We start from the raw sequence: 13703 nt of genomic DNA on the forward strand, positions 1-13703 counted from the left end.
TACCGGTACCGGAAAAGCTGTCACCTGTCAATTGGTTTCCTAAGAAAAACACTGGATAAAAATTGGTGGCAAATGGCAATTTAATTAAATTTAAATTGCTAACATTAACGCAGTTTGAAAATAGAGAAGCAACATATAAGTGCCAATTTTGTGGTATTTACCACAAAATGAGTTTGCAGATGTCGGCAGTTAATTTTGATTTAATTACTGCATTAAAATGTAGTAAAGAAGACCATGTTATCAGAAATGTATGGAACCACAACTTACATGCAGAATTCCATATAATCAGAAAGGTATATGTATGAAAATAATGTAAACTTAAGAAAAATCTTTTTACAGCTTTAGTACCTTGAAGATAATAGTTTTCATTTCAGCTATTTGACAATGTACTCTAATAAGAAATACCCTACATTTTATTCTACAGCCCTACTCGATGCTTAACAAGTATTTTTTATTTGAGCCAAGACATTTATAATAGGCGAAGCGAGATTTACATCTTTATTTATAATAAAACTAACAGGTCAAATTCTGTACACTGAAGATATTTTGAAAAACTTGGCACAATTTGAAACTATTTGAGTTTTGAAAATAAATTCAGAAGGGGGCGAAACAGTGGTTGAAAGTTTGTAAAAAAAGTCCTTTATTTTTCAAGTTAACATTCGTTAAAAATGTGTACTTCCAAAAAAGATACTAAAAATAATGTCACTCAAGATAACAAAATTCTACCCCAAAATGGTTAAATAGGTGTAGAAGTATTTTTAATATAAATCATTCATGTTTGAGTTTTAGTTTTTTTATTTTTTTTTTAGTTTTTTAGTGGACTATTCATTATACATAACACATGAAAATATAAATAGAAGGGGTTAAAAGTTTTCATTGATTTCCACACCGAAAAAGTTGTGGGCATCCACTAGCAGAAAATATAATTACAGGATTCAATAAAAATCATTGTCAATCATGTGAATTTTTAAATCATCCCATGAGTATCATATTTATATTTGGCAGGTTTTTTAAAAGCTTCTGCCAAATATAAAGAGGATCTCTCAATATTTCTTCCTGTAAATGAGTATTACTTGTTTTGTGTCCAAGGTAATGATGATGTACTGTTTTCAGGTGGTCCAGAAATATCAATGGGTAGCAATGGATACAGAATTTCCAGGTGTTGTAGCACGCCCAATAGGAGAATTCAGATCTACTGCTGATTACCAGTATCAGCTTCTTAGGTAACCATTTGTTTTTTAAAGAAAGAAAGAAAGAAAGAAAGAAAAAAGCTTTATTATTGAATTATGCCACACAACACAATTTGTTCTTGAACAATATCCTGCGATGTGTGGCACAACCCAGTAAACGGATCCAACTCAGCATAATGCTGCATACTCTTTAAATAAAAAGAGCATGCAGCGCTGGTTTTCAGTTGGAACCGTTGACCAGATGCCGCCACAAACACAGCACACAACAACCTTATTAACTAAAATAAACAATAATAATAACTTAAACTTAAAATAGTACATTACAATTAACTAAAATAAAAAGGGAAAAACAATAAAATACCATACTAAAAAATAACAACGTAAGAAGAAAAAATATTAAAAATAAAATTATATCATATATACAAAGGTATTTACAAATTTATGCACTTCTTATACCTACAACCTATAAGAAAGAAAACTCCGCCACATGATGTTGGAATTCAATCTGCTTTTCAAGTAGAAATCTCTTTAGCAGTTTTTTAAATGCGAATTTAGACTTAAGATTTTTTAATGGAGGGGGAATGTTATTCCAACATTTAGTGGCGGAGTAGGTAAATGAACCTCTAAAGGCGGCAGTACGGTGAGGTGGTATCCGTAATTGATTACGGCAGCTTCGACGCTCCGTTCCTCCACCATCACCCGCCCAAGTGAATTTATTTAGAAGGTATAGCGGTTTACCCTGTTTAAAAACACCGAAAAGTAGGCCTGCCAAATGATACTTTCGTCTAGATCTCATTTTTAGTAACCCAAAATTATTTAAAAATGGAGTGACGTGTGCTTTTGAGGGAACATCAAAACAAAAACGAGTACAAGCATTTTGCACACGCTGTATTAGACGTTTAGTCCTGCATAGAAGTCGCGGGCCATAAACAATATCTCCATAATTCAGCTTAGAAAGGACTAAGGCTTCTACTAAACGGATACGCAGCTCTTGGGAGAGGTAGTTACGTATTTTGTAAATGATTTTTAGTCGGTAGAAACAATTACGAACTACCTCTGCAACATGGTCTTCAAACCTAAGATCTGAGTCCATCAATAGACCAAGATTACGCGCCTTGAAAACTCGATCCAATGTATTGCCTTTAATATGTATGTTAACAGTAGCCAAGTTGACTTTGTGCAAGAGTTTATTTGTACCGAATAACATAAACTTGGACTTCGATGGATTAAGGACAAGAGAGTTGCGGTCAGACCAATTTGCAATTCGATCAAGGTCTTCGTTAATACTATTCACAGCTTGGTTTATGTCCTCCGGCTTACATGAGTAATATATTTGCAAGTCATCCGCATATATATGGTACTTGCAGTTTCTAATTTCATGTATAATATCTGCACAATAGATTATAAAAAGTAGCGGACCTAAAACTGAACCCTGTGGAACGCCTCTGGTGACAGAAGTTGACGCTGAACGACGCTTGCTACCATCTTCGTATCCTAATTCTACAAACTGCGTACGATTACTCAGGTAGCTGTCAAACCACTTGACAGCATTAACATCAAACCCATAGTAGGATAACTTAGATAATAGAAGTGCGATATTTATACTGTCAAATGCTCTGGAGAAATCGAGGAGCACTATAACAGTGCACATACCTGAGTCCTGCGATTTAAGAATGTTGTCTGTAACGTCCAGGAGAGCCGTCACAGTCCCACGACCAGCCCTAAAACCTGATTGGTAATCCGGCAAGATCTGCTGCTTCTCCAAATATCTTAGAACTTGCTGATGTACAGCTTTTTCTAAGACTTTTGAGAAGCAAGATAAAATGCTAATTGGTCGTAGGTCCTTTGGGGTTTGGGGGTCCGGTATTTTAGGTAGGGGACGTATTAAAGCAGTTTTCCAGTCACTAGGGAAAACAAAGGTAGTGATTGACATATTAATAATGGATTTAATAGTGTCTACGCAATGTGGTAACATCATAAATAACATGTCAAGAGTAATTTGGTCAGTTCCCTCAGCATTCGAATGAAGGTTTTTAAGGATTTTTAATAAACTTAGGTCAGAGATAGTGGATAGAGAAAAAGTATCAGTATAAAGACGATTAAATTCGTAATATGTAAGCAAGGAAAAAGATGTAAAGTTAAAACCGGGAACATTAAGAAACTGCACATTTATTGAATCAGGATCGGTGAAATGAGCTGGTAATGCAATGTTTTTGTTGGGTAGTACTGTAGTCTTTAAATTTTTCCACATAACATTTGGGAATTTAATTTTACTATTAACATTATGTGAAAAATATGCTCGTTTTTCATTGTGAATGGATTCGATAACTAAATGCTTATATTCTTTATAGCAAATTTTATTTAACTCCGACTTATTGTTACGCCATTTTGCATGTGCTTCGTCCCTCAAAGTCATCATTAGCTTTACGTTGTGCGTTAACCACGGACTGTAACGATCTTTAATCACTAATGACTTCTTAGGAGCGTGCTTATCGAATAGCTTCAACACATAACAGTTAAATGATGAAACCATTCGGTTAACACAGTCTAAAGAGGAAATATTATCCCAAGGTATAATGCTCAGATCTTTATTAAAACTATCTTGGCATACATTTTTAAGCGGTCTCGACTTAAGATATTTAGGAGGGATTTTACTCCTTTTTATATTAAAAACACATTCAAGAAATGCATGTTTACCCAATGACGGTATATGAACTACGTTGATGTTTTTTACTGGGAGATTTGTCGATATGATGTCAATTAAAGACTCGCTTGTTTCTGTAAAATGTGTTGGAGTGGATATTAGTTGAGTTAGTTGTAAATAGTTGAAAAAAGTGTTTAATTTAATCGTTTTAGAGTCGTTTTTATTTAATAAATTAATGTTGAAATCTCCCAGCAATATCACATGATCGTAGTTAGACAATGAATGCATAGTGTCGGTCAGAACATCCAAGAACAGGTCAGTATTTAGCCATGGAGGTCGATAAGCCGTACCTAAAGCAATTTTATGAGAGTTCACACTAAGGCTTATCCACATTTGTTCCACTGTTTCATGTCGGGGAAACGAACACGTTCTGGTTCTGAGGCCTCGCTTAATATAGAAAGCAACGCCCCCCCCACGACCGCCACGGACAGTGTCTGGACGCGGAATATGAATCAGCCTATACCCAGGAACGGTTGGGGCACGACCTTCCTCACCAGCTCGCAACCAGGTTTCATTGATTGCCATGATATCTACCCTAAAGCGATCCATAGCAACCAAGAACTCGTCATGCCTTGAACCAAGAGATCCAGCATTAAGGAAACCAATTTTTAAATTTTTAATACTGTTGTATTTTAAAAAAATAAACATATATTGTATACTTAAATAGGAAATAATAGTTAAATGCAATCTTGAATATATAGTAATAACATAATATATGATATACAAAGAATAAATTATATAAAATAATAAATAAATTATTATATACGTTGTAAAACTCATATAAACTAATTTTAAAATCTAAATAAACGGGTAAAAAAAGTTGTTGGCAGACGAATAATATAAAATAAGCACAACTAAAACTGTAATATTGTAAGCTACTTTTAACAATAATCAAAATTAAGTTTGAGAAAAAAAATTCCTAACATCGGCTTCCGACCTAACGCGATACACAGGTGCATTAACAGTTTTACGTATATATATACGCCCTTCTCTCGTCCAAACGAATTTCCAATTTTTAATACGGCCTTCCTCGCGCGCCATATAGAATAGCATTCTATTGGTCCGAGTCAAATGCTCGTTCACATAAAAACGTTGCGCCTCGGCTGATATTATTCCCGACGTATCTGCACCGCGACGCACGCGCGCCGCACGTAGTAACTGGTCGCGCACCACGCGCCGAGCGAGCCGTACGACGACGGGCCGCGATCGCCGCTGAACCTCCCCGCCGGCCCCCTCCACCGCCGCGCGCCGTGGACCCGAGCGCTGCACTGAGACTAAGTCCCTGTCGTCCATCTCAACTCCCAGTTTTTTAGACAAAAGACTTGTTATGCTTAATAAATTTTCACCAGGAAGTTCCTATAATCCCGATATTTCGACGTCATTCAGCAGAAGCTCCTGGTCTCTCTCATTCAGTTGTACTTGAAGCTGTGATACCATTCCATCAATGTCCCCTTCCGATGATTTACGAGACATCGACTCCTCTTCGAGTTGCAACAACCGGTCCTCGACGTTATCAATGCGGCTTTTGTATTCTAATAAGGTGGTATTTAGCTGTGCTATTTCATTCCTGAAACAGGCCATTTCGTTTCGCAGAAGTCTAAGCTCAACTACGATACTATCAGCTGTGTCCACTGCCATACTCGAAATTCCAATCGATTGGCCTACAGGTATCGCCGACGGTGGCAAGTCAATCATAGAAGCCTGCGGGTTCGGAGTAGTTGGCGTTATACTTGAGCTAGCAATAGGCTTAGGCTTAGGTTTAATACATGGCAGACAGACCCACTTTTTTGGAATTGGCCCTGTAGGACTCAACTTCGCACACTCTCGGTGGAATAACAGAGTGCATTTCTGGCACTTAGCGCCATCTGCTGATCCGACGAAGCGGCCGCATTGAGTGCAGTTTCGTGTCATGTTCGCAGCCCAGTGCAAGTCCCAAAAAGTACCGCAAAAGACAACTAGGTGGCGCAATTAACCAAATAAATATTAATTTTATAATTTTGAATAGAAAAAGCCAATTAACAGTAAATCACTAGTTGCACAATTCACAGTCAAAGTTTTATTGATCATTTAACATAAATAGTTTACTGTTTATTTCCCAAAAGAACTGTTTTTGTCGCAATCCTGTCGGCTTGACGGTATGTGGAGAACAAAACAGCTGATATTTGCTGTTGCAACAATCACTTGCTTTTATTTAGCACAAACACTTATTTATTCGCAAAGAAAATGTTAGCACTAAAACTTAACACGACTAAGATTGTAACTAGACTGAACTTGAATTAATATGTTAACTTTAAACAATTATATCATTTAAACTAACACGGATCGTTGTTACTGTGTTGGCAGCGCCATCTCTATCATTTTTAGATTTTTCCTAATTTTTTTCGGCTACATTGGACTAGTGGATGCAACCCAAATCATATGTGTGTGGTTAAATTTTTGTACCACTTTAGTACTATTTGGATACTTATATATTGGGGTTTGAGTAAGGTATGTCGTGTCCCGGGTAGCGGTTATGGGTGATAAATAATAGTAGGCTCTACTGATAAAACACTTATATTGACTATCAGTTACAACGGTTAGGTAACGACTGGCGACAAACCGCCCGTATTGACTTCGTCATAATTACGAAAATGCTTAAGTAGCATTTTCATTTACAATCTATGTGTGTGTGACCACCACATCATTCCACCCCCTTTTTTTTTTTTTTACAGAAAACAATGTATAGGTAGTATAGGGGTGTTTCATTCTTAACACTATAAGCACAATGCTGACAAAACGTTTCACGAGGAGCATACACTTGTTACACTTAAACTAATGAACTCTGTAAAGCTAACAACAAAAAAAAATTTAAACATATAAATGACAATGTAAATTTTGTATAAGTGTAATATTATGTAAACAATTTTGTAGAACACCTTCAAATACAATTACTTTAAGCAGAATATGGTTTTTACTTTAACATTGCACAACTAATTTCTTAAAATTATAAACATGACGAAACAATTAACAATAATGCAACTAAGCATAACGTGCAGGTACGCGGCTGACGCGACCACTGCTCGTTGTTTTGCATTTTACACCGTTGGTATTATAAGGGACCGTACACACTGTGACTTTCTTTTTTAAAATCGGTTCCGTAGTTTTTGACGACATAGTATTTTGGGGATTATCGTTTTCCTCCAAAATATAAGCTGGTTTCAACCGATCTATAGAAACTATAACCTGACGTGTGGGTAATTGGACCTTAAAAACTTTCTCTGTCCTGCTAATTACTCGGTACGGACCGTCGTAAGGCGCTTGGAGAGGCTTACGCACCGCGTCGTTCCTGATAAATACTTTATCACAAGTGTGTAAATCCTGGTGAACAAAAATTTTTCTCGAGTCTTTATTGACCCTTTTAACAGGTTTTAAATCATTAATTATACTTTTTAATTTGCTTACATAACTAGAGCTATCTAAAATATTATCCTTACTTATATCATAAAATTCACCTGGCAGCCTAATACTTGTGCCGTATACCATTTCAGCACAACTAACATTAGTGTCTGCCCGTACAGCGGCTCTTAAACCTAGTAAAACGGTTGGTAGTTCTTCTACCCAACTTTTAGTTGACAGTCTAGCCATAAGTGCTGCTTTTAAAGATCTGTGCCACCGTTCTATCATCCCATTACTCTGCGGGTGATAAGCGGTAGTGCGGATCTTTTCAATACCCATAAGATTCATGAGTTGCTTGAAAAGATTACTCTCGAAACAACGACCTTGATCGGAAGTACACTTAAAAAATACTCCGAAACGCGTTATATAGTTTTCATAAAGAGCTTTGGCTACTACTTCAGCTGTGATTTCTTTAATTGGGACAGCTTCTGGCCAACGCGTACCTCTATCTATCATAGTCAAACAGTGTCTATATCCCTCGGGTGATGTATTGAGAGGGCCTATTATGTCAATCATTAAGTGACTAAAACGATCTACTTTCTCGAAAGTACCTAAATCGGATACAGTATGCTTTTGAATCTTAGATCGTTGACATGGGATACAGGCCTTAGCCCATCTTCGGATATCTTTATTCATACCTACCCAAAAGTATCTATCTCTAACCATTTTGTTGGTAGTGCGAATACCCGGGTGACTTAAACTATGAATTGCATCGAAAGCGATACGTCTAAAACTTTCCGGTAAGTATGGTCGGGCCTTATTAGTCGATGTTTCGCAAACAACGCAACTATCGGTGCCTGGCATCACGATGTTTTTGTATTGTATTTTTTTCTTTAGTTCGCTTAACTCTTCGTCATCATTTTGTACACGTGCGAGTTCCGTGAAATCAATGACCGTAGGACAAACAATTTCTTCCACGCGGGACAAAGTGTCAGCTACTATGTTATCTAACCCGCTCACGTGGCGTATGTCCGTAGTGAATTCGCTAATGAACATTATCTGTCTAGCTCGCCTAGGTAGCTCTTTCACGCTACCTATCTTTGAAAAAACATAAATTAGAGGTCTATGGTCAGTATACACAATAAAATTACGACCTTCTATCATATATCGAAAGTGAGCTATCGCCGAATAAATGGCTAATAACTCTCGATCATAGGTACTATATTTCCTTTGTGCTTCCGAGAACTTTTTAGAAAAATAAGCAATAGGTTTCCATACGTTACCTTCTCTTTGCTGTAGAACCGCACCCATGCATGACTCTGAAGCATCCGTCATAAGCGCCAAAGGTTTGTCTATCGCAGGATACGTTAACGTCGCGGCGTCACTTAGGCTCTGTTTACACTGCTCAAACTGAGCGTTTGCTGAATCAGTCCAAGCGATTTTTGACTTATCTTTTTTTTTTGTATTCGTTAAATAGCGATCCAACTCAGACTGCTTTTCAGCGGCACCTGGTATGTGTGATCTATAGAAATTTAACATACCTAAAAATCTCCGGAGTTGGTCCACAGTAGCTGGCCTCGGAAACTCGATGATGGCTTTCACCTTCTCGTCGAGTGGACGAATCCCTTCCGTTGTTACTTCATGACCTAAAAACTCCAATTTTGTCTGTTCGAAACAACACTTTGATATATTCAGAGTAATACCGAACTTCTCTAAGCGACTAAATACTTCCTCTAAATGTTTTCTATGCTCGTCGACGTTGTTACTTGCAATTATTATATCATCTATATACACGAATAAAAAATCTAAGTCTGGGAGTACGCTATGACACATAAAACGCTGAAAACTTTGGCCAGCATTTCGAAGGCCAAAAGGAAGTCTGATGAACTCGAAAGCCCCGAAAGGGGTTGACACAGACGTCTTTTCAATGTCCATCTCGTTAACTGGTATGCAATTGTAAGCTCTGTTTATATCTAACCGTGAAAAAATTTTCTTACCAGCGAGTAAGTACGTGAAATCGCGTAACCTGGGTATAGGGTAACTATCAGGCTTAGTAATAGCATTTAAGCGCCTATAGTCACCACATGGCCTTATCTGCCCATTTTTTTTAAGCACTATATGCAGAGGGCTTGCCCACGCGCTTTTACTGGGTCTGCATATTCCCATTTCACACATTAACCGAAATTCCTCTTTAGCCTTAGCGTATCGGTCTGGCGGTAACGGTCTTGCTCGACATTGAACAGGCGGACCGTTCGTCTCGATGTGATGACAAACGCTATGCTTAGGAACTTCCTTAAAAGATACCGGTTTAGTTAAATCTGGATATTTAGCTAACAAACTATAATGTGGGTGTTGATTATGAATTGTAGTTATTGAACTTTCCATGCACTGTGACATACTAGCAATAACATTAAAATTTGTTACCTGATCCACTAGTTTCCGTTTACTAAAATCTACCACTAACTTATACTTAGTTAAAAAATCGGCTCCTATTATAGGCTGTCTAACGTCAGCAACTATAAATGTCCACCGAAATGCTCTCCTTAACTTTAAATTTAATACTAAACTATGCAACCCAAATGTCTTAATAGGTGTACCGTTCGCGGCATACAGTCTATAGTCCTCGCACGCTCTATTTTTCTCGCACACTGCCCACCGGGGTAACACCGACACATTAGCACCACTATCTATTAAAAACCGTAATTTACTGTTTTCGTCAGTTATACACAAGCGGTAATTTATCGATGGGTCACAGCCTCCCGCCGCAGACAGGACCGAAGCTAGTTTTCCGCACTGCCAGTAGGTTGGTTCGATGTCTTCCACGTACACGGTTGAACACATTTGTGTGCTCGGGCTCTAAACTTATAGTGGTAGTAGCAAAGCCAGTCTGGATCTGCCGGTGTCCTCTTCCTGCTACCGCTAGTGTTGCGCGTACGTGGCGCGCCGTGTGACCGTGATCGGCTTCTCCCACCGCTACGCTGGGAATTTTCAATTTTTCTTAGTCGTTCGCCTAGCTTGTGGATCTCCGCTATGACATCTGGAGAATCACTCCTTGCACTCCGTACTGCGGCCACCCCCTGTATAGGCATTGCATTTTCTGTCACCTTGTCTGCCATTCTGGCCAAAGCGTTAATATCGCTTAAACCTGATGCCGTGAGTATTCCTCTCACCCATCCCGGCAAATGGTTTTGCCAAAGGATGGTAAGGGTTTCATCTGTAACTTTGCCACTTGCCAGCTCTTGCATTTTCCTCAGCAACTGCGATGGCTTCTGGTCGCCAAGCTCCATTTCAGATATCAATTTTTGTACCTTTCTATTTTCTGACTCCTCATAAATGTCAAGTAATCTTGTTTTTAATGTATCATATTTACCATTTTCCGGCTGTTTGACTAATATGTCTGTCACTTGTTGTATAACGTCTTTTCCTAATTTCGATATGACAAACTGAAATTTTGCCTCGTCAGTCATCTTCTGCGGGTGTAGCACTGCCTCCGCCTGTATGAACCAGTGTCGCGGCAAATCCGTCCAAAATTCAGGAATTCTCGCCGATACAGACACGCCGGAAACTGACACCTCTGGTTGAGCCATTTTAAATTCCAATGTGTGAGTCGTTACGTGTTGCTACCCGTGCAAAATAACCGCTAATAAAACCGAGTCGGGTCACCACTTTTGTACCACTTTAGTACTATTTGGATACTTATATATTGGGGTTTGAGTAAGGTATGTCGTGTCCCGGGTAGCGGTTATGGGTGATAAATAATAGTAGGCTCTACTGATAAAACACTTATATTGACTATCAGTTACAACGGTTAGGTAACGACTGGCGACAAACCGCCCGTATTGACTTCGTCATAATTACGAAAATGCTTAAGTAGCATTTTCATTTACAATCTATGTGTGTGTGACCACCACAAAATATTTCATTATTTGTGGAAATGCTGTTGCTGACTGCCAAAAATGTTTTAAAATCTGCGAATGGAAAATTAAATGTATTTGTATTAAATGTGACCTAGTACAGTGAAGGTTTAAGAATGCCACTGCTGAATATCAGGCTTAATTAAAGATGCTCTTAAAAATTGTCAAGCAAGAAGAAATTACAAGATTTTTTAAAGTATTGTTTAAGAGCAAAGATAATAATTTACCAATGTAGTCAAAAACTTCAATAATGTATATAGATAATAATTAACTTTGTTTTATTTTACAGATGCAATGTGGATCTACTAAGGATAATACAGTTAGGTCTCACATTTATGGATGAGAATGGGAAAACTCCTCCAGGCTGTAGCACATGGCAGTTTAATTTTAAATTCAATCTGCAGTAAGTATTACTTAATGTGTTACAGAGCCTAAGCATATGGATATCATCATCATCATTATCATCTTCATCATCATCATCATTATCATCATCATTATCACCATCATCATCTTAATCTTCTTTTTCTTCCTAGCGTGGTCCCAGTATGTGGGGTTCGCTTTCTGGCATAGTCTCTCCAGGGACTGTGTTGTTCAGACATCTGTAACCCATGTAGCCCTGCGGACGTCGTACAACGTGATCATACCATCGAAGATGGACTTCCTGCATCTTATCTCTGATGTTACGGACACTGAGCCTACTGTGGATGTGCTTATTAAGTTGTAGATCACAATGTGTGACATTAAACATCCATCGTAGCATTTTCATTTCAGTGACTCGGAGTTCCTTTCCTTTTTGTGGCTAGTATGCTGAACCGATTTTGATATATTTTTGGAAAATGATAAGTGTTTTTATTTTATTAAGATAAATCCTTGGGCCTACTACTTTTTATCCTGGAAAATTCCATGGTTCCTGTGGGATTTTAGAAGAATAATTTCACGCAAATGTGTTTGCAAGCATTCACTGGTATATTTATAAAAAACCAAAAACCTCTTGTGTTATGAAACACCACTTATTTGGTCACTAGCTGACACCGCGCGGTTTCACCTGCGTGGTTTTCGTTCCTGTATGAATACAGGGATAATTTATAGCCTAAAGCCTTCCTCGATAAATAGGCTATATCTAACATTGAAATAATTTATCAAATCGGACCAGTAGTTCTTGAGATTAGCGAGTTCAAACAAACAAACTCTTCAGCTTCATAATATTAGTATAAATTTGCTCGCAATCTTAACATATAAAAGCGAAAGGCCACTGATCACTGTATCTCAAAAACCGCTTGACATACAATGTTGAAATTTAGCATGGAGGTAGTTCATAGTTAGTTAGACATCCGCTAAGAATGGATTTTGCAACAGGGCCAGATTAAGGAAGTCTAAAGGCGAACGAAGTTGCGGGCGTCCGCTAGTTTTTATCTAAAACTAGTACCTATCCCTACGCCCTACTGTTTCACGCTATACAGGAGTAAAATATAGCCTATGTTACTGCTTTCTATTGATAAAAGTTTTCAAAATCAACCCTTACAACCTCATAACTTTACCTCGTTGTAATATTAGTACCCATAAAACTGAATCCATATCCTTAGGCTCATTGAATATTAGTTTAACAATTTGTTTAAATGTTTTGGATACAAATCAATATGTTTTTATAAGATCTATTGTCGGCAGGGAGGACATGTATGCCCAGGATTCCATTGATTTGCTTCAGAACTCAGGCCTCCAGTTCAGAGAGCATGAGGAACATGGCATAGAGCCTCTTGAATTTGCTGAACTGTTAACGTCGTCAGGTAAATTTTAATGTTTACCTTAACTTGCAGCCGGCCTACCACGAGGAGACTCGTGCTCGACAGTGAGCCGAAAATGGGTTGCTAATGATGATGATGATGATGAATGAGTATATTACGAAATGGGAGTAGAAAAAAGTACTTGTAATTTTTATTTTTTACCTTAAATATGAGTTTCAGTAATAATCATTGACCTCATATAATAACAAGACGCACAATCATGTAGAAAATTTCATTTATAACTGGCCAATTTTGATTTGACAGTTTTAGAATTATTGGTAAAGAAAATTATACCTAAAGACCTTTAAATATAGTCCAATGTTCAATAAAATCCCAAATTCAACTGAAGGATTGAGTTTAAGGTTGAATATGCAAATAATGCGGCGATTGAGTGCCAAGATGTTGTGTTTGACTCATTTTTTGGTTGCTGATTGTGCATCCACTTTTTAATAGGAGATCGATGGTAATAATACATATTTTTTGTAGGCATTGTGCTCATGGACAACATCAACTGGTTGAGCTTCCACTCCGGTTATGATTTCGGCTACTTGCTGAAACTGCTCACTGATCAAAACTTACCGCAGGAGGAAAGCGACTTTTTCGCAAGCTTGAGGTTGTTCTTCCCGGTTATATATGATGTAAAGGTGAGTAAAATATTACTTGGCATATAAAGGCTGTGTGTGTGTTTGTTCTTTCTTTGCACTGGATTAACACAGGCAACTTTTCATCCCTGAAAAAT

The 13703-nt window shown here is 37.8% G+C and overlaps 1 protein-coding gene across 2 annotated transcripts in view; it reads left to right on the forward strand.

Annotated features, from left to right (window-relative positions):
* LOC112055969 (CCR4-NOT transcription complex subunit 7-like) overlaps positions 1 to 13703 on the forward strand; it is a 16351-nt gene continuing 2648 nt past the window's right edge. The window contains exons 1-5 of one of the 2 annotated variants that reach the window (XM_052882216.1): positions 1 to 293; positions 1114 to 1223; positions 11473 to 11586; positions 12849 to 12967; positions 13451 to 13608. In XM_052882216.1, the coding sequence (XP_052738176.1) occupies positions 168 to 293; positions 1114 to 1223; positions 11473 to 11586; positions 12849 to 12967; positions 13451 to 13608 (627 nt within the window). In that variant the 5' untranslated portion in view covers positions 1 to 167. Of the gene's footprint in view, positions 294 to 1113; positions 1224 to 11472; positions 11587 to 12833; positions 12968 to 13450; positions 13609 to 13703 lie in introns of both variants that reach the window. The other variant, XM_052882215.1, reaches the window with a different exon arrangement.

Source organism: Bicyclus anynana, chromosome 6 (genome assembly GCF_947172395.1).
Source record: "Bicyclus anynana chromosome 6, ilBicAnyn1.1, whole genome shotgun sequence".
Classification (NCBI taxonomy): Eukaryota; Metazoa; Arthropoda; class Insecta; order Lepidoptera; family Nymphalidae; genus Bicyclus; species Bicyclus anynana.